The sequence below is a fragment of the Schistocerca cancellata genome, chromosome 2 (assembly GCF_023864275.1).
Source record: "Schistocerca cancellata isolate TAMUIC-IGC-003103 chromosome 2, iqSchCanc2.1, whole genome shotgun sequence".
Taxonomy (NCBI): Eukaryota; Metazoa; Arthropoda; class Insecta; order Orthoptera; family Acrididae; genus Schistocerca; species Schistocerca cancellata.
Genome location: NC_064627.1, coordinates 783,319,148 through 783,345,179, shown reverse-complemented (window position 1 = coordinate 783,345,179; position 26,032 = coordinate 783,319,148). Strand labels below are relative to the sequence as shown.

General features: G+C 41.2%; 1 protein-coding gene across 1 annotated transcript in view; it reads right to left on the bottom strand.

The window, feature by feature from the left end:
* The window catches only part of LOC126158651 (guanylate cyclase 32E-like), a 660,283-nt gene that overhangs the window by 138,292 nt on the left and 495,959 nt on the right, over nt 1-26,032 (bottom strand). The window contains exon 20 of the mRNA XM_049916459.1: nt 15,913-16,103. Within this exon, the coding sequence (XP_049772416.1) occupies nt 15,913-16,103 (191 nt within the window). The remainder of the gene's footprint in view (nt 1-15,912; nt 16,104-26,032) is intronic.

Genomic DNA, 26,032 nt, shown 5'->3' with positions numbered 1-26,032 from the left:
AACTTATCACATAAGTGATTATACATGTTTTAATAATGCATGATTAAGAGTATATGCACATTGTTGTTTTTGTGGTCTTCATTCCGAAGACTGGTTTGATGCAGCTCTCCGTGCTACTCTAACCTAAGCAAGCCTATTTTATCCCTGAATAACTACTGCAACTTACATCCTTCTGAATCTGCTGATGTGTTCATCTTTCATCTCTTGGTCTCCTTCTATGATTTCTACCCCCATACTTCCCACCAATACTAAACTAGTGACCCCTTGATGTCTCAGAATATGTTTTATCAACCAAACCCTTCTTCTAGTCATGTTGTTTTCTTTTCTCTCAAAATTCTGTTTAGTACTTCCTCATTAGTTATGTGATCTATCCACCTAACCCTCAGCAATCTTCTGTAGCACCACATTTTGACAGATTCTACTCTCTTCTTGTCTAAACTATTTATTATCCATGTTTCACTTCCATACATGGCTACACTCCATACAAATAGTTTCAGAAAAGACTTCCTGACACTTAAATCTATACTCCATGTAAACAAATTCCTCTTCTTCAGAAACGCTTTCCTTGCCATTGCCAGTCTACATTTTATATTCTCTCTATGTAGACCACCATGAGTTATTTTGCTCCCTGAATAGCAAAACTCATCTACTACTTTCAGTGTCTCATTTCCTAATCTAATTCTCTTAGCATTGCCTGATTTAATTTGATTACATTCCATTACCCTCATTTTGCTTTTGTTGATGTTCATCTTATATCCTCCTTTCAACACACTATATATTCTTTTCAGCTGTTCTTCCGGCTCCTTTGCTGTCTCTGACAGAATTACAATGTCATTGGCAAACCTCAAAGTGTTATTTCTTCTCCCTGAACTTTAATTCCTTCTCAATTTTCTCTTTGATTTCATTTACTACTTGTTCACCATACAGGATGAATAATATCAGGGATAGGCTACAACCCTGTCTTCCTCCCTTCTCAATCACTGCTTTCCTTTCATGCCCCTCAACTCTTATGACCGCCATCTGGTTTCTGTACAAGTTGTAAATAGCCTTTCATGCCCAGTATTTTTACCCGTTCTATCTTCAGAATTTCAAAGAGAGTATTCCAGTCAACATTGTCAAAAACTTTCTCTAATCTACATGTGCTATAAATGTAGATTTGCCCCTCCTTAATCTATCTTCTAAGCGAAGTCTAAGGGTCAGAATTACCTCAAGTGTGCCCACATTTCTCCAAGATACAAACTGATCTTCACCAAGATCTTCTTCTACTAGTTTTTCCATTCTTCTACGGAGAATTTGTGTTAGTATTTTGCAACCATGACATATTAAACTGAGAGTTTATATTTGCACGTGCCAGCACCTGCTTTTACTGGAATTGGAATTACTCCATTCTTCTTGAAGTCTGAGGGTATCTCATATATCTTGTACACCAGATGGAGGAGTTCTGTCATGGCTGGCTCTTGCAAAGCTATCAGAAGAAGTGACACAATATCATGAACTCCCAGAGCTTTGTCTCAACTTAGGTCTTTATTCTTCTTGCAGTATCATGTCTCCCATCTCCTCTTCACTTACATCCATTTCCATTTCTACAATATGCCTGCAAGTTCATTTCCCTTGTATAGGCCCTCTATGTAGTCCTTCCAGCTTCCAGATTTTCCTTCTTTGCTTAGGACTGGTTTTCCATCTGAGCTCTTGATATTAAAACAGCTGCTTTTCTTTCCTCCAAAGACATCTTTAACTTTCCTGCAGGTTGTATCTATCTTTCCCCTAGCGATATAACCTTTTATATCCTTACACTTGTCCTCTAGCCATTCCTGCTTAACCATTTTGCTCTTCCTGAGAATGTCATGTCAGATACTATTGAGTGTAAGTGTGAAGAACTGTCAATCAACAATTATACCATGTCCTTTAAAGTAGGCATCCCCTTTTCATAACTTTGATTTGGTGTACAAAACTGAATTCAGGCCAGCAGGAATCACTGTCAGATGTTTTTACTTTCATCATTGTTTTCAAAAAAACAGGGGATGTCTCTTTAATAATTAACAAGAACACTGTCCAAAGAACTGAAAACAAGTAGAAACAGTAGTAACCTTAAACATTCTCCAATGGAAAACAGAAGGTCTTAACAAGTGCAATGAACATGGTTCCAAGAGACTTCTACATGGACATGACATAGCAACCCTAACAGAAACCTCTTTAAATGAAAAGTGGCAACACCCAGAATTTTACTGTATTCATCTCCAAGCAAAAGAAGTATATACTGGGAGACCTGTGTGAGGAACAATGTCCTAATAAAACCAGAATTAACAACAATAACCACAACTAACAAATAATGATATACACTCCTAGCACAAATGAAACATGTTACAATAATATCAGCATTCTTCCAACCAAACAAAACAGCCATTGATACAATAAATGAAATAGGCCAGCTGATCACTATGAGAAAACAAGATAAACCACTACTTATCGCTGGAGACTTAAATGACAGAATGGATACACAAAACTACACTGAAGAAACAAAGAAAGTGGTGTAGGCATGCGAATTCAAATACAGAGATGAGGAAACAGGCAGAATACGGCACTGTGGTCAGCAACACCTACATAAGACAACAAATTTCTGGTGCATTTGTTAGACAGGTTACTGCAGCTACAATGACAGGTTATCAAGATTTAAGTGAGTTTGAATGAAGTGTTATAGTCAGCACATGAATGATGGGGCACAGCATCCCCGAGGTAATGATGAAATGAGGATTTTTCTGTAAGACCACAGAATAATGATGAGGTGGGGATTTTCTGATATGACCATTTAACAAGTGTACCACAAATATCAGGAATCTGGTAAAACATCAAATCTCCAACAATGCTGTGGCCGGAAAAAGATCCCGCAAGTATGGGACCAACAACGACTGAAGAGAATTGTTCAATGTGACAGAACTGCAACCCTTCTGCAAATTGCTGCAGATTTCAATGATAGGCAATCAACAAGTGTCAGTTTGCGAACCATTCAGTGAAACATCATTGACATGGGCTTTTGGAGCCAAAGGCCCACTCATGTACTCTTGATGGCAACATGACACAAAGCTTTGCACCTCGCCATGGCCCATCAACACTGACATTGGACTATTAATGTGGGGAAACTGGTTGCCTGGTCAGACGAGCCTCATTTCAAATTGTATCAAGCAGATGGATGTGTATGGTCATGGAAACAACATCATGAATCTATGAATCTAGGGACCCTGCATGTCAGCAGGGGCTGTTCAAGCTGGTGGAGGCTCTGTAATGGTGAGAGGCATGTGCATTTGGAGTGATATGGGACCCCTGATATGTCTAGATATGACTCTGACAGCTGACACATACATAAGCATCCTGTCTGATCATCTGCATCCATTCATGTTCATTGTGCAATCTGACAGACTTGGGCAATTCCATCATGACAATGCGACACCCCACACATCCAGAATTGCTACAGAGTGGCCCCAGGAACACTCTTCTGATCTTAAACACTTCCAATGGCCACCAAACTCCCCAGACAAGAACATTATTGAACATATCTGAGATGCCTTGCAATGTGCTATTCCAAAGAGAGGTCCACTCCCTCATACTCTTATGGATTTATGGACAGCCCTGCAGGATTCATGGTGTCAATTCCTTCAAACACTACTTCAGACATTAGTCAAGTCGATGCCACATTGTATTGCTGCACTTCTGCATGCTCACAGGGGCCCTACACAACATTTGGCAGGTGTACCAGTTTCTCTGGCTCTTCAGTGTATAAGGCAAAAACAATAAAGGAAAAGTTACAGGAAGAAGATTCTACCCTATTAAACAATCCCAACATACCTACATACATTGACCTGCCAAAACATTATGTCCATTGACCGACTATCGATATAAAGCTGCCGGGGCGATAGCAATGTCACCTGGTGAGGAATTACTGCTAGTCCGACACACATATAGTATGTGTAGTATTAGTGAGCATGCTGGCCATGCTTAGAATGGGGAAGACACGATCTACCTGAGCTCAACAAAGGACCGATTGTAATGGCCTGAAGGATCGGCATGGAACTTTCAGAAACTGCACATCTTGTCGGGTGTCTGAGTAATGCTGTGGTGAATGTCTTCAACATGTGGCAAAACTAAGGTGAAACAAATGTCCAGATGATGTGGGGTTGAGCAGCCACCCCTCATTACACATGTTGGACATCATAGGCTGGACAGACTGGTAAAACAGGACAGGTGGCGAACTGTGGCAGAACCAACATCAGACTCTAATGCTGAACAGAGTACATGTGTGCCTAAACATGCACTGCACCGAACATCCCTTATGACGGGGCTCCGCAACTGATGACCCATGCATGTGCCAATGTTAACACGACAACATCAGCAATTAAGACTGAAATGGGCAGATGACCATCAGAAATGTAAGTTGGTGCAGTTGCAGAGTGTTGCACAGTTTGATGAATCCCGATACCTTCTTCATCATGCTGGTGGGAGGGCAAGGATCTATCATCTTCCAGGGGAACAGCTCCTCGACAGCTGTACTGCAGGATAAAGACAAGCTGGCTGTGGCTTCATTATGCTCTGGAGAACATCCATGGGTTCCAGTGGAGCTCATGCAAGGCACCATAATGGCCAGGGAATATTGTACAATGGTTGCAGACAATGTAAACAGCTTCATGATGATCATGTTTCCCAATGTTAGCGGCGTTCCTCAACAAGATAATTCGCCATGACATAAGGTCAGGAATGTGACTGAGTGGTTCAAGGAACATAGTGGTGAGTTTCAGTTGATGTGCTGGCCCTCCAACTCGCCAGATCTGAAGCTGATCAAACACATCTGGGATGTGACTGAACATGGCATCAGAGCTCATTGCCCCCTCCCTGGAATTTATAGGAACTTGGTGACTTGTCTGTGCAGATGTGGTGCCAACTCCCTCTAGCTACCTACCAAGGCATCATTGCTTCCATGTCAAGATGCATTTCTGCTGTTATCCGGATCATAATCAGACATACCGGCACTTAGGTGGGTGGTCATAATATTCTGGCTGATCAGTGTATATTTCCCGCGACAGCAAAAGCACAATAGACATCACACTCATAAGGGACCAACCATAGGCAATATAACATCTCTCTGGACTGCAAGCCACAGAAAACTTCAGAAACATATCCCGTTGGAAATATGTATCCAAGGAGAATTATAGAAAGCACAATAAAAGGAGAAACAAACACTTTTGAGAGCAATAGACATTGGGAAAGTGGAAGCAAAATCAGACAATATAAAGCTAACTGAAATGCTAACAGACAACACACAAGTAGAGGAAGCAACAAGCATAAGGAAAATAAACTCTTTGGAGAGGCTCTAATTTTAAAAAAATGTGCGTGCCACACATCATCTGTTAACTGAGTAGTTGTTATCTTTGTGTAGTGCACGTCTGATCTATTGAGAGATTTGCATTCACGTTCAACATAGAATCAACTTATTCTATGGTTCAGATTTTCCACCTGGTTCCAAACCAGAGGACTGTGACAAATTCTGCATACATTGCTACAAATAGTGAACCATGCTTCCATCGAATGGATAAGGCTACCTTTCTTCACCAATTACGTCAATCATCTAAACGAATCTTGGATGGCACCAGAACCCAGGGGGCAAGGGTCATTTATGCTGGCATGAGATACAGCTTTTCAGCAAGTTGCACCCACTGTGTTCAATCAATAGCAGAAGAATACCCTCTACATCTTAGGTGAGACCTTTTGACAACTGTACCAAGTGCACTTTCATCTCATTTCTTGATCAGATTCTTATTTTCCTGACTGGATCCATTACATGCCTTATGTTGGAGCTCCCAATGACCAACATACCCTTTCTCTATGGTTGTCTGGGCTTGACAGGAAAATCAGCCACTGGTCCAACAGACAAGATGTCCCATACTGGCTCTCATCTGTTATCAACAATGGACAGCACCTCACTCATGTCACTAAGGTATACAAAATGAACTGCATAGCAAGTTCCCACATTCACTTTACACCTAGAGATATGCAAACCTACTGCTGTCTATTACTCACCCTCTAGTGATAACAAATCAGTCAGTTGTTCTACACTGGAAGACACAACAACAACAGGGTTTCCAGGAGATTCCAGGGATACCATCATAATAACAGCTTTCACCACAGGAACCCAAGTTTTGTTGCAGCTTCAAGCAGCAAGACTGAAGAATGTTGACGATGCCCAACATAACTTCTAACTGTTTCACAAGAGTGACAGTTCATTTTATGTCTGCATACAACAAGCTTACAATCTTTATCCATTTCCTACTATGTATAACTATAACTAAGAAAAAAATGTTATAACCGAAGCAGTCAAATACTAGGACACATATACTGTAACAAGTGTCCAAATTACCCAACAATGGTGCTGTAGGATATTTGGACTCAACCTATGCTACTAACATTAAGAGACATATAAAATATAAACAAGAAAAATAAAAACCAGAACTAAAATCTACACTAAAACGTCACTTCATGCAACATAAATGATCAAAAAATATGCAAACTCTGAAGTGAAAATTAATAACACTACTGGTAACAGATAAATAAAAGTTACTTTTCACTTCTTCTCAGAAGATAGTAAGAAAAATACTAAACTAAATGACATATGCAAACTACACTCCTGGAAATGGAAAAAAGAACACATTGACACCGGTGTGTCAGACCAACCATACTTGCACCGGACACTGCGAGAGGGCTGTACAAGCAATGATCACACGCACGGCACAGCGGACACACCAGGAACCGCGGTGTTGGCCGTCGAATGGCGCTAGCTGCGCAGCATTTGTGCACCGCCGCCGTCAGTGTCAGCCAGTTTGCCGTGGCATATGGAGCTCCATCGCAGTCTTTAACACTGGTAGCATGCTGCGACAGCGTGGACGTGAACCGTATGTGCAGTTGACGGACTTTGAGCGAGGGCGTATAGTGGGCATGCGGGAGGCCGGGTGGACGTACCGCCGAATTGCTCAACACGTGGGGCGTGAGGTCTCCACAGTACATCGATGTTGTCGCCAGTGGTCGGCGGAAGGTGCACGTGCCCGTCGACCTGGGACCAGACCGCAGTGACGCACGGATGCACGCCAAGACCGTAGGATCCTACGCAGTGCCGTAGGGGACCACACCGCCACTTCCCAGCAAATTAGGGACACTGTTGCTCCTGGGGTATCGGCGAGGACCATTTGCAACCGTCTCCATGAAGCTGGGCTACGGTCCCGCACACCGTTAGGCCGTCTTCCGCTCATGCCCCAACATCATGCAGCCCGCCTCCAGTGGTGTCGGGACAGGCGTGAATGGAGGGACGAATGGAGACGTGTCGTCTTCAGCGATGAGAGTCGCTTCTGCCTTGGTGCCAATGATGGTCGTATGCGTGTTTGGCGCCGTGCAGGTGAGTGCCACAATCAGGACTGCATACGACCGAGGCACACAGGGCCAACACCCGGCATCATGGTGTGGGGAGCGATCTCCTACACTGGCCGTACACCACTGGTGATCGTCGAGGGGACACTGAATAGTGCACGGTACATCCAAACCGTCATCGAACCCATCGTTCTACCATTCCTAGACCGGCAAGGGAACTTGCTGTTCCAACAGGACAATGCACGTCCGCATGTATCCCGTGCCACCCAACGTGCTCTAGAAGGTGTAAGTCAACTACCCTGGCCAGCAAGATCTCCGGATCTGTCCCCCATTGAGCATGTTTGGGACTGGATGAAGCGTCGTCTCACGCGGTCTGCACGTCCAGCATGAACGCTGGTCCAACTGAGGCGCCAGGTGGAAATGGCATGGCAAGCCGTTCCACAGGACTACATCCAGCATCTCTACGATCGTCTCCATGGGAGAATAGCAGCCTGCATTGCTGCGAAAGGTGGATATACACTGTACTAGTGCCGACATTGTGCATGCTCTGTTGCCTGTGTCTATGTGCCTGTGGTTCTGTCAGTGTGATCATGTGATGTATCTGACCCCAGGAATGTGTCAATAAAGTTTCCCCTTCCTGGGACAATGAATTCACGGTGTTCTTATTTCAATTTCCAGGAGTGTATATACAGTTGTGCTGCTGCTGGAGATACTTTTATACATGGTGCCACCTGGCCCATGGGAGAAATTTTCATTATTTGAATTTTACAAGGAGGCCACATGTTTTATCTGTCATGTCTCACTGATGTAAAAACAACTGATCACTTCATGCACAGCAGGCCAAATCATCATCAGCAAAGTCACTTTGCAAAATCAAAGCATCCCACAGGATCACCTGATTTGTGAAGCTGAGGGCTTTTTGTGCCATGGCCACAGAATGATTCTGTTTCTGTTCTGGGTTACTGCCAGATTATCCGCTAAATGGCTTACTCTTCTTTACCTTTGCATTTCACTTCTCCTCTGAGATCAAGCTGGGGCTATTGAAGCTAACTTCTCTCAACCCCTGGCAATCCACACAAATAAACAGGCACAGTTTCTTTTTATGAAGATGAGTATTGCATATTAATCATAAATCCACATTACTTTACAGTCCTGACTCTACCACCAAGGTGTACAACTGGCATCAGAATCAGGATACTGAATTTGCCATGTTTTCAGCATTAAGAGGCTGTATAAAAATTACTAAGCCATGAGTAGATGCATGAAACAATTTTATGGAGCTGTATGCCTCTGTGCTGTGGATGGCAGATGAGCACTTGGTGCAGCTAACCCAGGCTCTCCGCCACAATCTGCCCATCCCTGCTTCAATTGTGTGAGACCATCTGATTTCACCTGCCACCTTTGCACATCAGCAAGTCTAAGTACGGTGACCTCTTGCCACCATGATGCCAGGACTGCCACCTGCTTGCTGCCCAATGTTGCCACATCATTCATCAGTCATTAAATCTTATGTCACGAGCTTCACTTTTAGGTAGAAGACACCCCAACAGAGATGTCACTGAGAGCTGCTGCAAAGCCTTAGCAAATGCAAATTTTTCACCACTTTATATATGTGATATGGCTGCCATTAAATACTGAAAAATCAGGAAAAGACAGCCTGTCTTGTTACCTCACAGCATTATGAATACTTATGGATGCTCTTTGGCCTCTGAAACAACCCTGCCACATTTCAACATTTTGATGAAGTGTATAAAGCTGACTATACCCGGATGACACAATTGTCTTTCCAATTATTATAAGGCAGCATGTAGTATAATTGAGAAACATGATAATTTATGATGATGATGCTATTTAAAATTTGAAATTAGAAAAGTGCAGTTTTGCAAAATCAAAAGCGCACTATCAGGGCCATGTAATTTTGGCAGATAGTGTAGGTCCAGATCTGCGGTTAATGGACATAGTGGATCATTTTCTAACATCAAGGAATGTTGAAGGATCACAATCATTTCTCAGGTTAACAAATTACCATTGTTATGTCATGGAGAACTATGCAGCCACCATGAAAGCTGTCACAAAATTAGTCAAGAAGGGAACCCCTTTTGTCTAGACAGCAGACTGTGAGTGCCATGTTAAAACCGAAAACAATTATTACAAGTTCACCTGTCTTGCATGATATGGATTTTGCACTACCTTTCATCTTGTCATGTGATGCTAGCAACATTGCTGTCAGCTGCATTTTGAGTCATATACAAGAAAATGAGGAAAAACCAATTGATTATGCACAACATCGTCTGGGGCAAGGAGAGCAAAACTATAGCATTACAGAAAAGGAACTCCTGACACTTGTTTTTAACACTCTTTATTTTTAGTGTTATCTATATGGATAACAATTCACATTAACTAACAATGATGTGGCTTTACAATGGTTACTGAGTTTAAAAGATTCCAGCAGCAGACTTGTTAGGTTGGCTTTAAAAAATCAGTGCATATGACAATATAGTCAAACAGAAGCCTGGCAGGTTAAATCACAATGCAGATGCCTAGAGCAGAAATTAAGATCCTGCAAGTTGAAGACATGCTTACTGAGGAATTAAATAGGCACAGAAATCTGATAACGAATGCAAGAAACAGGCTACCTTGCCACATTTTATTACAACAGATGACATTTTATACAACGAAACTCCCCTTGGAGAACAGTTAGTAGTTCCATAGGCTATCTGCAAGTGCATACTGCAACACTATCATAATAACATGTGAGTATGTCAAATGGGAAATTGGCCATGTATGTTGCATGTAATTATTGGCAGCCACAATGAAAGATTTAGGAGACTTCATTCAAAATTATATCACTTGCATTAAGAGAGCACGAAGACAAAGACCTAATATTCCTCTTCAAACTATGCCTGAGGCAGGAGGACTTTTTGAAATTTAATTTCATATGTCATTAGGGTTGATGTCCTGAAGGATTTAATGAAGCAGATGGCATGATACCTTCTGCACATTAATATATTTTCAATTTTGCAAATATTCTTTGGTCAATTAAATAGTTACATTTGTACTTAAAGGACATAGTGGGGGGGTGCTAATGAAATCAAAATAAATTTTACTTACAGTGATTCACTCCTCCCTGATCACAGTTAAAACAAACAGGTGTGTTTCACAATTCTGGTCTGTGATTTCAGTCATTTCATAAGGACGTTGGACACTGCGTGCCCATGTCATCTATAAATGATGAGGTGGGCTTTCAACAACACATGGCCCTTATTCTACTAAAAACCACACCAGATACATCATCTCCTTCAATAATGCTAGGAGTCAATCATTCAGATCCTCCTTTAATCTTTAAAAAACATCCTGTAAACATGTATTGATTATTTACATGTTATGCTCTAAACCTTGTCATTCAAGTGTTTCAGCTGCTTGTACTCCTTACAATTTTCTCTGAAACCAGTTTCATTTAGCAACTTCTGCAGTACCACCACCATTTCAGTCCTGAGGTGCTAACTGCAGACATCAAATGGTGATGTAACAGTTGTACTCACCTTTTGGGTTGATAGTAAAAATAAAATATTGTTACCCCTAGACTTAAGGCCCCACTGAAGTTGTCAGATTAGCCCATGAGAGAGGAGAGGAGGTATACAAGGTGCCCCCAGGCTCCAGAAGTGAGAAATTTTTATTATTTGACTTTATGAAGAGGTCACTTTTTCATCCACTGCTGATGGGATGACAATTGAGCAGTTCATACCAGGACAGGCAGAATCGTCATCAGCAAAGCTGCCTTATCAATCAAATCATGCTGCATGATCACTAACTTCTGAGACTGAGGGCTTTCAGAACCATTGCTGCAAAAGATCTATCTCTTCTGTTCTGTGTCATTATCAGAGCAGAAGCTAAATGTCTTAGTCTTCTTTACCTTTGCATTTCCCTTCTCCTATGAGATGGGTCTGGGGCTACTGGAGTTACCTTCTCTCATCCCCCTGGCAATCCTCACCATCTAGTGCCCCCCCTCCCCCCCCCTCTTCTTTCTCTCTCTCTCTCTCTCTCTCTGAGCAAAGAAACTGATATCCTTTCTTTTTCTGAACATGACTACCATATATTAATTGCAGGCCCACAGCACTTTTCATTCCTGACTACATCCTAGTGGGTGTACACCTCTCTGATCCATGACTGGAGCATTATTAGCTGCTTACTATTTACAATTGTTACAAAATTAAAATGCCAATTATGGCAGTGTGATATAACACTACAAAGTCAACTCATGCTAAATTAATGGTTACAAAATATACTAAACAATATATATGATGTATACTCAATCTCTAATGGCCTTACTAGTGATGAGAGGTTCTGCTTTAACTTTCCCATCATTTAAATCAAATGCCAAATGGTTTCTTCGAGAAGGAGACAAGATTTCCTTCTATATTCTTCCCTCACTATTTGTGATCTGTTTAATGAATTCAAACATTCGAAACTCCAGGTTGGAATATCAACAATATTAAGAAAAGGATAGATTGCTATTCAGTGTAAAGATGACCCACTGAGTTGCAGACAGGCATAATGGAAAGATTGCACACAAGCAAGCACACCTCACTCACACATATGCATGTGTGCATGAGGTTTGCTTGCTTGTGTGAATGTGTGTCTGTTTTCTTTGTTGAAGATGGCTTTGGCCGAAAGCTATAATGTGTAACAGTCTTTTCATTGTACCTGTCTGCAACTCATTGGGTGAGTAGCAATTTATCCCTTTCCTAATATTGGTGTCTAATGAATTTATTAGCAACAGGACATTAAACCCTGAAATTACTTACACTCACTCTAATCTTCCTTTCTGCATATTCAATACAGCACAGGTTGCATAACCAATGCAAAATGTCTGCAAATGAATGTCAATTGCCATTTGAAAAGGTGTTAACAAACAAAAATAACTAGCAAACAGAATCTCATCAGCATATTACACCCAATAGTCCTGTCATCAGTGTGTAATAGCTAATGACTTTTTGTTTTAGTTATGTACTATTTGAACAAACACTCTATTCTTGGTTATGGAATTCTGTTCTGGAGAACAAATGATCAAAATATGTAAATATGGAAAAGGGCCATAATTATAGAGTTGAAGATACTTGTCAGGTTCAGCATCCAGTTTGTTGTGGTATTTTGTCTTTGTAGCTGCATATGCTAAGGGTCCATTATCACACAAGTATGTTGTCAGGAATGGGAGAAAAACAGTCAGGTCCTGTGTAGCAAGTTGGGAATATTCATCAAAAACCATGCACCAAAAATTATCAAGTGACATTGTTTTGAAGGATGGTTCTATGCTTGAATATGATCTCATTTCTAATAACAATTCATAGGTTTTTTCTGATATATAAGGAGAGTTCAAATGAAAAGGTACAATGTGTCATAATGACCTAATTGGTTGAAATTTGCACATGCTTGTTTGGGATAATGTAATGAGTCATCTAGAAACACAAACATAGTGTAATGGGTGGTTGTGTGCATGCATGGACACATGATGCATGAGAGAAGTTGGCAGTTGTGGGTTCCATACATTTGACACAGCAGTGCATGTGATGCTGTCATGGAGTTCACACTGCAAAATTTCGATGATTGAGGAGTAGCAAGGTGTTTTCAGATTTCTGACTGCAGAATTGCTTAAACTGGCCAACATTCCTCACTGGATTGTACTTGTTTTTTTGGGGGGAGAAAGTGCAGTGCCCATTTTCATGAAGGCCAGGAGTGTTTTCAGTGATGACCTGAGACCAGACCAGGCAGACAAAATAATCATAGCCGATCTCATTAACAAGGTGAACAAGCTGGTAAAAAGGGATCGGCTTGTCACAATGCAAATGTTGGCAGTAATGATGGGGCAATTGTAAACAACTGCACACGATAGTTTGAGTTACCAGGTGTGCATGCAGTGGGTTTTGAAGAAGCTCAGCAAGCCACAAAAGGAATAGCATATGGGGTGAGCACAGCAACATGTGTTGTTCAAGAGAAAGTGAGAGAGCATGCAATGGAAGCATGCTTCGTCACCTCCCCCTAAAAAATTCAAAGCTGTGCCCTCAGCAGGTGTGGTGATGCTCACCATCTTTTCTGACATCCAAGGTCCAGTACTAATTGAAGTCTTTGAGCACAGGAAAACCATTATGACATGTAGTATGAGACACTCTGTGGCCTACACAAATCCATCAAGAGCAAACTGCCTGGGCTGCTCACGCAGTTAGTAATTCTGCTCCATGACGACATGCATCCACATATCTCCACAGTCACAAAAGTGTAATGGCCAAGTTGTAATGGAAACAGCTTGAACATCTGCCCTACAGCCTGGCCATGTCGCCCAGCAATTTCTATGTGTTTGGTCCTCTAAAAAGACATCTCGAAGGAAAACAGTTCAACTCAAGACAATGAACTGAAGGTGACAGTGGAGGACAGGTTGTGTCACAGCCACAGGAATTTGAGGAAAAGGGAATCCTATGGCTTGTGAAACAGGCAGATAGCTGTGCTCATGCCTCTGGTGATTACTTTTCAATAAAGATTTCAATTATACCCACAGCGTTGTTTCACACTATTTCTTTTGAACAACTCAAATATTTTCTAGCTTCTACAAATTTGGTACATAAGAATTCTGAACCCATGAATTCATTTTCAGTTTTGTCTCCCACTCTTAAAAAAACTAAGTCTCAAAAGGTGCACACATATCATTGAAATATTGGACCAATTCTTCAAATATTTTGTATGGTAATTCTGTTGTCTCACTAGCAATCACATTCAGTGTTAAAAAGTTTTCTAGTTCTCAAAAAAAGTTAATCATGTTAAAAATTTATTTTCTGGTAGTGTTAGTTGACAGTGACACGTGCATACATCATTAGTGATTCACACAAAAGCAAGTCTTTTTTGAGTGAATGTTCCTATAGATATCGTACAATTATCAGCAAAATGGCCAGTTCAGCAACATCAGTCTACCCATCCATTTACAAGACGAATTTGTTGTGTTGAAGGTGACCACCTAGGTCTTGCCTGATATTGTCCACAAGATTGTTAATTCAATGTGAAAGTGTGATTTGAAAGCAGCACTACAGGAAGATGCTTTACAGACTTTTCTATGAACGTATATTGTTTTATGCCTATCCCACATGGTATTATTAATTTCTCAGTGAGAGTATGTATTTCATTGGCTTGTGCAGTGTAGTAGTTGACTGAATGCCTCCACAGCTTTTTCATTAACTGTTTAGGTTGCATACTTCACAGATTTTTATTTCTAGATAGCAAAATGACAATGCCTTCAATGTGGTTCCAGCTTCAAACTGTTTGTGCGTGAGAGAGAGATAGAGCATTGTGGGATGTTTGCAGTATGTGTAGATGAGACAGTGTGTGTGTGTGTGTGTGTGTGTGTGTGTGTGTGTGTGTGTGTGTTTCAGAGAGAGAGAGAGAGACAGAGTGAGAGAAAGAGGAGGGAGGAGGGGGGTGAGAGAGAGAGAGAGAGAGAGAGAGAAAGGAGTCAGCACAGATGCTGCATGTATGTCTAGTGACAAGTATTGAGTCACCACATGCATACTTATAGTTAAATTCTTTTATTTGCAGTTTCTGATCACAGCATTGTTCTATATTTATTATGCTGCTTGTAGCCTCATTTTTCGCTACTATGCACTGAGAGAAAAAATAACTTTTACAAAACTGACACTGATATGATATTTATGAATTATTTTTCAGTGTGTGGCAAAACGTGATGTGCTTTGTTCTTTAGGATGATACTATTGTGGCAGAGCCTTCACAGAAGCCTTGCAGAGCCCCAGAGCTCCACACAGCACACTTTTGAGTATCATGGCACTAGAAAATACAACCTCTTCACATTTCCTTCATCCCCAAGGTGGTATTCCTGTGAAACTTTGAGTTGAACTGAAAGATTAATGCCTATGATCAGCAGATTACAATCCTCAAGCCCTAATGCTGCATGAGGATTTAACCTGTATGAATATTAATGGATATTTTTGCTATCAGTAAAAGTTCTATCCAGTAAATGCACTACATATTAAACAGTTGGATAATATATGGCACACTTAATGGATATCATCCTGAATAAAAGTAAATAATCTAACTTAGTAAGATATCTCGTTTTTTATGCAGCTGTTCACCATTCAAAATGTCATCTTCAATGTGAATGCTGATTTGTCCTCCATATACCCACTCTTCACTTGCCCTTGTAAATGTTTTGCATAACTTTCTTGGAAACTATTGAAAATCTGTTCAGAACTTTTTCAGTGATTATTTACTATTTCCAACACACGGTAGATAGCAATAAATTAAATTTCACACACATATGCAGGTTTTTTATGTTCTTACACATATAGAAAATTTTGCATACAATCGTTTGATTAATTTATACTACAAAAGACTGATTTCTTGCTTACCATATGCCCTTTCACACCCACAAATAATTTGAATACTGCTTCCTAGATACTCCATTAACATGAGCTATTTCAAGAATGTGAAGCAAATAAATTGTCGCCTTACCTTTATGTGTGTCATACCACGTTCCTCACTGTGATAACCTCCCAATATATCCAGGAGACACTTTGTGGCTTCTGAGATATGTATTCTGAAAGCTTCTCCTGTTGACTCCATTCGAGAAGCTGTATTTACTGTGTCTCCAAACAGACAGTACCGAGGCATTTTTAAACCAACAACTCCTGCTACACAATGCCCTGCAGGAATTATTGTGTTATCTTACTGCATGTGCAAATGATGAAAATTTCTCAATGGAATAATATGTAAAATAAAGGAAAGGTAACCACTCACCTATAGGTGTCTGATGTGTGGTGCATAGAAACATACAACAGTGAACAGTATTTACACCAGCTTTCAAGCTGTTGTTCTTTCACTAGTAAAAGTACACACATTCAAAAAACTACACAGTCACCCAAAGGCACATGCGGCAGCAGCAGTGAGACTGACTGTTGATTATTGATTACTGAGAGCAGTTGCCTGGCCACACGGACATGAGGAGGGGTAGGTAGCATATGATCTGGATGGAGAAAGAGCAGCATGGACATGAGAAGAAAGGGAAAAGGTAGTAAGGTGAGGCAATGGCAAACAGGTTAGTGGAGGTTTAGGCTACATAAATTGCAAGAATGCAGAATATGCTGGAGAGACAATTCCCACCTGCATAGTTCAGAGAAACTTGTGCTGGAAGGGAGTAACTGGCTGACTCACATAATAAAGCAGCTGTTGAAGTCATTTGTGTTGTGGTGTGTAGCATGTTCAATAACTGAATGGTCAGGTGTGGGGTTTGCCACAGTTTGGCCATTCAGACAGTTGGTTATTTTAATGCGCATGTCAAATGCTGCATAATAACTGCAGCATAGTGTAGCATGTCATATTAAGCTATGCTGCAATTACTGTTCAGTGTTATATGTGGGCATTACAAGTAACTATCTTTCGCACATGTCCCTGCCTTTTATAGGGTAGGCAATGCCTCTGACTGGACTGTGGAAGGAGGTGGTGGGTAGGTGTATGGGACAGATCTTGCAACTAAGTCGACAACAAGGGAATGACCCATGGGGCGCAAGTATGGGAGGAGGATTGGAAGAGGGACAGAGAAGGATATTCTGTAGGTTGTTTAGACAGCAGTGATGTGGGTGTGATTTTAGGCAGGATATCTCAGGGCGTTACAAGAGATAGTCAAAGGCCTGGTGGTGGACTTGACTGAGCTTTTCAAGCCAGTGTGATACTGGGTTATGAGAGGAGTACTGGTCAGTGACTGGTTAACAGGTTTACTGGTGTCAGAGGAGGAAGGTGGCACGGGAGATCTATTTATGGATTAATTGGATAGGATACCATCTGCCAATAAAGGCTCTGGTAAGGGTATCAGTATATTTTGACAATTCTTACTTTGCTCTGTGGATGTAACATCCATGGACGGTGAGGCTGTAGGACGAGACTTTTTTGGCATGGGATGGGTGACAGCTGTCAAAGTTGAGGTGCTGTTGGTAGTTGATGCACTCATTATGAAGAAATGTATTTGGAGCCATCTGAGAGGTGGAAAGCAACGTCTAGGAAGGTGGCTTGATGAGTTGAGAACAGGTGAAGGAGATTTGGGAGTGGGTGTTGAGGTTATGAAGAAAGAGCAAAGGTTGTCTGTGCCATGAGTCCAAATCATGAAAATGTTATCAATGAATTTGAAACAGATGAGGAGTTTTAGGTGGTTGGCTGGATAGGAAGAGTTTCTCCAGATGGCTCACAAAAAAATTGGAACTGGATAATGCTCTATGAGTACCCATGGCACTACCATAAATTATTTTATAAATCTGGACTTCAAAAGTGAAATAATTGTGCGTCAGGATGTGGTTAGCTATGACCGTTAAAAAAGAGGCTCTGGTTCTGGTATCAGGAGGACTTTGGGAAAAGAATCATTTCATGGCCAGGTCAGCAGTGAGGAATTCGTGCAACATAGTCAGGAGATGACTGGGTGAATGGGTAGGATGATAATGGTTGCAGAAAGCTTGGAACTGTTTTAGAAAAGGTTCTATGTGGGGGTTTTGGTTGGCTGTTGTCAGTAGCATATGTGGCAAAGAAGTGTTTCCACTGTAGAGAACAAGTAAAGGAAACAAGGCTCATTACAAGTCCAGTATGGTTGAACTAAAGTTATGGGCTAAACGTGAGACCTTTTGTACCTTTAGTAATTGCTGAGACTTCTGCAGGAGTCAGAGATTTAGCAGAAAGTTTGATGACAGTATGGGATGGGCATTCTGGAGCAGTGTATTTCATGGAGTTTGGAGGAAGATTTTGGATATGTGAAAAGTGTAATAAGTGAGCAAGGTATGGTCAGGAAAACCAGGACAAGTTAACGTAGGTGTCAGAGAAGAGTGGTACACTCTATCTTGGCTATAGGTAAACCCATGCATGCACAGGGCAGGACTAGCTGGGTCAATTACCTCAGATGGTGCTGGGAATGCTGTTCCAACCATTGAAGGGAAAGAGTTCCCATTGCAGCGATACCATTCAGGAAGTTGTGGTCAAGGAATAAAAGGATTTTATGAAAGGAGTAGAGACATTCAAGTATCGTTTGAGCTCGGATTGTACGATTACGAAGGACCAGGTTGTTGCAGTTGAGGAACTGATGGAACTGGAAAAGGTGAAGATTCTTTCATTAGGACAGAGGCTCTGGTGACAGCCCAAAGACAACAATTTTAATTGTAAGCCAATTAGGTGGGATACCACATTTTCTATTGCATGTTTCTATGTGCCATACATCAGTTAGCTATAAGTGAGTGATTGTTGTTCAGGTGGTATGACACTATTAATGTTAATTTAAGTTTCAATGAATCACATTTCAGACATGACCAAAATCATAACAAACAATATCCTGGATTTGCCATTGTTTGAAAGTCATAACAATCACATTTCTCCCCTCCAGTTAACACTCAGGCAACAAATTTTGTATGTTGGATACATCCAGGCTAAAAATTCACAGAGAAACATGCAGTTTCAAAACATTAAAGGATCTGTGGGATTTGTGACAGAACTTTATGACGAAATTTAAAGACTGGAATTTACATGTTAATATTAATTCCTGTGACTGTTGATATATATGGTGTTAAATAAGATGCATAAACTTATAGCAACTATATAAAATAAGACTGTTTGTGAGAGGCTAAAACTGTGTGCCAGGGAAATACAACACTGTTGGGATCTGTGTATGGGTCCCAGTCTGGCACACAGTTTAACTTGGCACATGTTGACATAATAGCTTATAGTTCACACATAGTTGGATAGTTAATACTCATCTATATTTAATTTGATTAACAGTGTCTATCTTGATTAAATATACGAGGAAGGCACAATAATAAGTATAATTACTTTCTTCAGGATGAAGGGCCAGTACTGGCAGATTTCCTTATTAGATGTTTCTACTAAGCATTGTTTTTGGTCAGCTGAAAACTTCTAGGGAAGCAAGTGTGGTTTCCCATGTACTACAGAGATGTTAATTACCCATATGCATACTGTGAAAGGGACTTCCCAGGACTATGAGTAGTAGCCCATGATAAACATGGTATGTTGCTTGCTTGTTAGAATATGACATAATAAGTTTTTATATCATCCACTGTAGATCATCATGAAATCAGATAACATAAAATTTAACTTAATTTCATATTTTACAAGATATTTTATTTTATTTCATATATTTTTGAGCCATTGTGAACAACAGCTATAAATCTCAGATTTATAAACTTAAAATTTAACACACAAACATCAACACAAGGGGCAGTTCTGGATATCTGCATTATTTTCTGAGTTACAGTGAAACATGTAATTGAAGAGTTAAATTAACTAGCATTTAAAACTGGAATATCATGTAAATGTTTTGGCTTCATTATCAGTTGAAATATTCATTAATAATGAAATGAGTCATATTCTGGAGCACAGTGAACCTAATTTATTTTGAAGTTTACAGGCTACATTTCAGCATCTTTTTCATTTTATAAAAACAAAATACGCTACCTCTTTTCCCCATATGCCCATCATTTTCATATACACTCAGATTTACTCTGAAAATCTCACTGCTATTAATTTAGGCTTTTAGCCAGCCTTCTCTACCTAATAAATGCAAGCTCCACCACTTTTTAGGATTTCTGAAAACTCTGGTACTTGGTTATGAATGTTTCAACAAATGATTACTAGGAATTTAATATCATAAAAACAACAGAAATTCCTGGATGGGATAACACATAAAATAAAGAAAATTCAATTAATCACATATAGCCGACTAATGTGTGGCACTTACAAACATGCAACAGGACACAGTATCTAAACTATGTTTTGAGCTCTTGTTTCTTCTCTAGTAGAAACACACACATTCACAAACACAAACACATGGATAACCAAATGTACAACCCTGTATCAGTGCTGAGATTGACTGATGATTGAGATGGGGAGGGAGTAGGTAAAGATGCATGAGGTGAGGAGGGGTGGCAGGATAGGTCTTCTGACAGATGACTCAGTGGTTGCACAGCAAAATGAAAGGAATTCAGATGGTAGAGCACATAAAAGGTACAGAGAGAGAGAGAAACAGAAAACAGAGAGAGAGAGAGAGAGAGAGAGAAGAGGGGGAAAGGGAGAGGAGGAAAATAGAGGAAGTAAAGATAAGGAGGGAGACAAGGAGGGAAGAGACAAAGGGAGAGGGGTGGCAAAAGGTAGAGTGAGGGGAAGGCAAGAGGGGGCGGGGGAGAGGGAGACGGAAGGAAAGCAGGTGGTGAAGAAGCTTGTATGAAAAAAAATATTAAGTAGAAATGAAGATAGAAGTTTTACATTGGTATGTTACAGATGAGCACACTATTGACATTCTGCATGTTATGAGATTTAGTAAATCAATTATGAGAACTAAAGCAAACAATGGAAACTCTAGATTAGAATATCAACACTATAAGGAAATTATAGCTTGCTACTCACCATAAAAATGACTCATTGAGGTGCAGACAGGCTCAATGCAAAGACACTTGCTTATTAGCTTTTGGCCAAAGTCTTCTTCAGAAAAGGAAAAACACACACATTTAGTCACACAATCAAGCACAATTCACGCACACAGGACCACCATTTCCAGCAGCTCGGACTGGAATGCAACTGTCACATACAATGGAAGCAGAAATTTGTAGGGGGCAGGGAAGGGGATGAGGAAGAGAATAGAATTCTCTGGCAGACCATGAAGGGACTAGACTGGCTACAGGTACAGCATCTGGGGGCTGGGGGCAGGGAGTGGAGGGGGGACATTTAACAAAAAAGGAGAGGGGCAAGAAAAGGGTAAGACATGCACGTGCATGGCAGAGGGTGGCACACAAAGAGGGTGAAGGGGTGACAGTAGGGAGGAGGTGATAGGACAAAGGAAGTGGAAACTGTTTGATGGAGGGTGTTGGGACAGTAGGTTACTGTAGGTGAGGCCAGGATAATTTTGGGAGCAACAAGGGTCCTGATGGAAAGGGGAGTGAAGCAGCCATTGAAACCATGCATGTTATGTTCAGCTGCATGCTGTGCCACAGGTTGGGTCTACTTTGCTCTTGGTCACAGTTTGACAGTGGCCATTCATCCTACTGGACAGCTGATTAGTAGTCATACCAATATAAAGTGCTGTGCAATGACTGCAGCAGAGCTGGTATTTGACATGGCTGCTTTCACAGGTGGTCTGGCCCGATGGGGTAGGAAAGCCTGTGACAGGACTAGAATAGGAAGTGCTGGGTGGTTGGATTGAGCAGGTCTTGCTCCTAGGCCTTCCACAGGGGTATGATCCCAGCGGCAAGGAGTTGGGATTGTCAGTGGCACAGGGATGGGCTAGGAAGTTGTGGAGGTTGGGTGGGTGACAGAACGTGATTGTCGGAGGATGCAAAATACCTTGGGTAGGACACCTCTCATTTCAGGGCATGATGAAGGGTGTGGTTCAGTTGTTCCGGTTCAGAGCAGTATTAGGTGACAAAGGAAGCACTCCTCTGTACCTGGTTCTTGGGAATGGTGGGAGGATTGGGGGTGTGTGGGGAAATGGCACACAGGAGACACATTTGCAGAGTAGGTCTGGAGGATAGTGTCTCTCTGTGCAGACCCTGGTGAGACCCTCAGCATACTATGAAAGGTAGTTCTTGTCACTGCAGACATGCCATATCTGGGTGACCAGGCCATATGAGAGCGATTTTTTGATGTGGAAGGAATGAATAGTTGTCAAAAACCCTCCACAACATCCTAGTCCAGCCCTGTGCTGGTCCCAAACCCAATCCCTTGCAACTGTGATCATATCCATGTGGAAGGTCCAGATGCAAGGCCTGCCAAATCCACCCACCCAGCACTTTCAATTCCAGTCCTGTCACGGGTTTATGCAACCCCATCAGAGGCCAAGCCACCTGTGAAAGCACCTTTGTCATCTACTGGCTCTGTGGCAGCCGTTGCACAGTTTTTTCATGTTGGTATGACTACCAACCAGCTGTCCACTAGTCCACTAAGATGAATGGCTGCTGCCAAACTGTGGCGAAGAACTAAGTAGGCCACCCTATGGCACAGCATGCTTGATTTCAATAGCTGCTTGAATACCAAAGACATCTGGAGCCTCCCCCTCCACCACCATATATTCAGAGCTGTGCAGATATGAGTTATCCTTACAAAACATTCTCTGTTCCTAAAATCATCCCAGCCTCAGCCTATGGTAACATACCTCCCTGCATCCTCCACCCAACAGCTTCCAACCCATTTTTCCTATAAAAATTCTCCCTATTCTTGCCCCTCACACTTTTTGTTTGCCAGCCTCTGTGATCACGCCCCATCCCCACTCCTCTGCTTTGCTCTTGGTCTCTTTCCCCCCCCCCCCCCCCCTCCCTCCTCACCTTCCCTGCTCCACAGCTTCCTGATGCTGTGCCTGTTGGCAGACTAATCTCTTCATGCTCTGGCAGACAGGGCTCTTTTCTTCCCCCTATCCTTACCCTGTTATCCATCACACTCCCCTTACCCACACCCTCCAGATTGCTGCTTCCAAACTACATTACATTTGCACTCTGGTCCAAGTTGCTGCAGATGGCAGTCAAGCATGCATGAAGTGTGTCTGCTTGTGTGAATGGATGTGTGTGTTTCCTTTTCTGAAGAAGTCTATGGCCAAAATCTAACGTGTAAGTATCTTTCTGAGGAGCCTGTCTGCAATTCAATGTGCCATCATTATGGTGAGTAGCAATCTATCTTTTCATCATATTGTAATTATGAGAACTAGTCATGACAATGTAGCAAACAAAAATAGTATCTCATTGGTCAATTAATCTCTGTGTGATGTGAGGGACTAAACCACACTCAGATACTTTGGGAATACCAGAAAAAAGGTGTTAAGCTATCAGATTTCACAACAACAACAATTAGTGTTCGGCATTTTCTGAAGCTATGATTCAAGATAAATCTAACATTTTGTTTCTAGATCTCACTAAGGAGGAGTGCCTGTTTAGGTTGATCCAATTGTTCCAAACTTTGGTTTGGCTTCCTTAATGTAACCCCTCCTGGGAAAGCTGCTGGGGCAGGTATACTTGGTATAAAAAATTATAAAATAATTTACAGTAAGATCAAAGCCAATTATGATTGTCAAAGGTTACAAATTCAGGTATTTTTAACCTGGATGAAATGGATTTATATTTGAAATGAATGTATACCCAAGCGGTGGAAATCCTAGGTTGGAATATCAACAATTTTGGAATGATGATGTGTTGAGTTGCAGACAGATACAATGAAAAGACTGTTACACATTAAGCTTTCAGTCAAAGACTTCATCAGGAAAGAAAAATACACACACACATTCACACAAGCAAGTACACCTCACACACGTCACCACTATCATGCTCAGGCCTGACTGAAACTGAAATACATTGAAAGGGAACAACAATCCACAGTCAGGGAAAGTGGAGGGTAGGGGTATAGCAGAGTATAGGTGGGAGAAGAGGAAATAATGGTGCCTGGTGGAGTATGCAGGGACTAGATGTGGCAGACAAAACTGGTGCAGAGTCAGGAGCTGTGGGGGTTGGGCAACAGAGGGGAGGGGCCATCTGGATCCTCTCCTGCACCACCAGCTTTTCTGAACTGCAGAGATGGGAGTTATCCTTAAAACAGATTCTCCACTCTCAAATTCATCCAGGCATCAACCTACGGTAATCTACTGTCCCCACATCCTCTACTCAACAGTTTCCACACCCTCTGTCCTATCACCTCTTTGCAACTCACATCCCCACACTGTGTGTACTGTACTCTGCCAGTGCAGCCACTGATCATTCATTTACTCTCCTTTCTGATCCTTCTTCTACCCTCCCCCCCTCCCCCCACCTCTCCCTGCCATCCCTTCCTCACAGTCTCCAGAATCTGCACCAGTTAGCCTTTTCTGCCACTTCTAGTCCCTGCACACTCCATCAGACAGTAATGTTTCCTCCTCCCCCATCTGTACCCTGCTCTCCCTCCCACTGCCTTGCTCCTCTATGGATCGTTGCTCCCATTCAACACGTTTCGTGTTCATTCTGTCCTGAGTAGAGATAGCAGTCATGTGTGTGTGAGATGTGCTTGCATGTGGGAATGTCTGTGTTTTTCTTTTCTGATGAAGGCTTTAGCAAAAAGCTTAATGTGTAACAGTCTTTTTGTTGTGCTTGTCTAGGGTAGTATCTTTTTGGTGAGTAGCAATCTAATCTTTCCATAATTGTTTGTATAGCCATACTTTCATTGATGTTCATGAAACTGTTTGCTTAGGATTGGTATACTCTTCATTTCAGAGAATTGTGTTAGGATTTTATAAATAAAAAACTCTTTGATCCAACATTGACAAAATCTGAGGGCATTGAAGAAATTTCATTGGAGTGGCTTGCATGTTATTAGAGATAAAGTAGAAGTAGTTGGATGTTACCTACAATTTGTAATGATCATTTTGCCAAAGATAAAGGTGTGTTGTGATAAACAAACAAAGTTATCTTAAGTTTGTTATCTTTGTTGCTAGTGTTCTGAGTTCCTCACATTCCACTATAGGGTCAAATTTACATTTATGCTTCCCATCACTTCCATACAGCACACCAAGGGCCAAGGTGCTACTCCAATATTTCAGTCTTACAACTTGTATCAAACTTTTCTCAGCTCAGTGAAAAATTTAACTTGAATGAGAAGTTTACCACCAAGAAATTCCAACAGCTGTTTAATATTAAGACTTAAGTGTACCATTAACACATAGGTTGATACAGTAAGAGGAGCATGAAACTATGTTACTCCTAAATGTATTAACTGAGTATGGAAAAAAACTATTGTCTGATGCAGCATAAGTTCCAACATATGACTTAAATAGAGACTGTGGTGATACATATTGCTCCAGAGGAATTATGTGAATTCCTAACTCTTCTTACCAAAAAAATTATACTTACAAGTGAAAACTATGAAATGAGAAGTCATAGGTGAAAGTGCACATATTGTGTAGGATTTGCATGTCGCAAGTCATGCTGAGAGATGATATGCATCTTCAAGATGGGAGAATGATTGCAGCAACTTCACAAGAGAAAATACGTGCTTGAAGTGCTAATATATGTTTCTGGGATGCCAGACTGCTTTGAAGTGGCACAGAATTCCTAAGATGATACATAGATATTTGACAATGACTGCTTCGGTGTGTGTGTGTATATGTGTGTGTGTGTGTGTGTGTGTGTGTGTGTGTGTGTGTGCGCGCGCGCGTGTGTGTGTGTGTGGGGGGGGGGGGCAGGGGTTGGTGTCATAAGTTCTTTTAATATTCACTCCATGCTGGGAATCCATGGTTGAATGTTAACATTAATAGAAGCTCATTATTTGATTTGTTTGATTAAATACATGTGTAAAGTCAACATATTGGTTACTTATACAAATGGACACTTAAAAACAATAGAAATGCAGTCTGAGGATGAGTCCAAGCAGGCCCTTACAAATTAACATTACCAAGAATATAAAAATTGAGCAGGACTACATTAACACCACATTTGTGGTGACTATATTGAAGAAAAATTAATCTGTGAGAAGTTTGAGAATTCATGTTACATTGTGCACTACAGCACAACATTTAAGGCTGGGCAATTATACTAAATTAATACTGCATGTAGTACTACACTTGCAGTGCCCAACTGCGGAATGT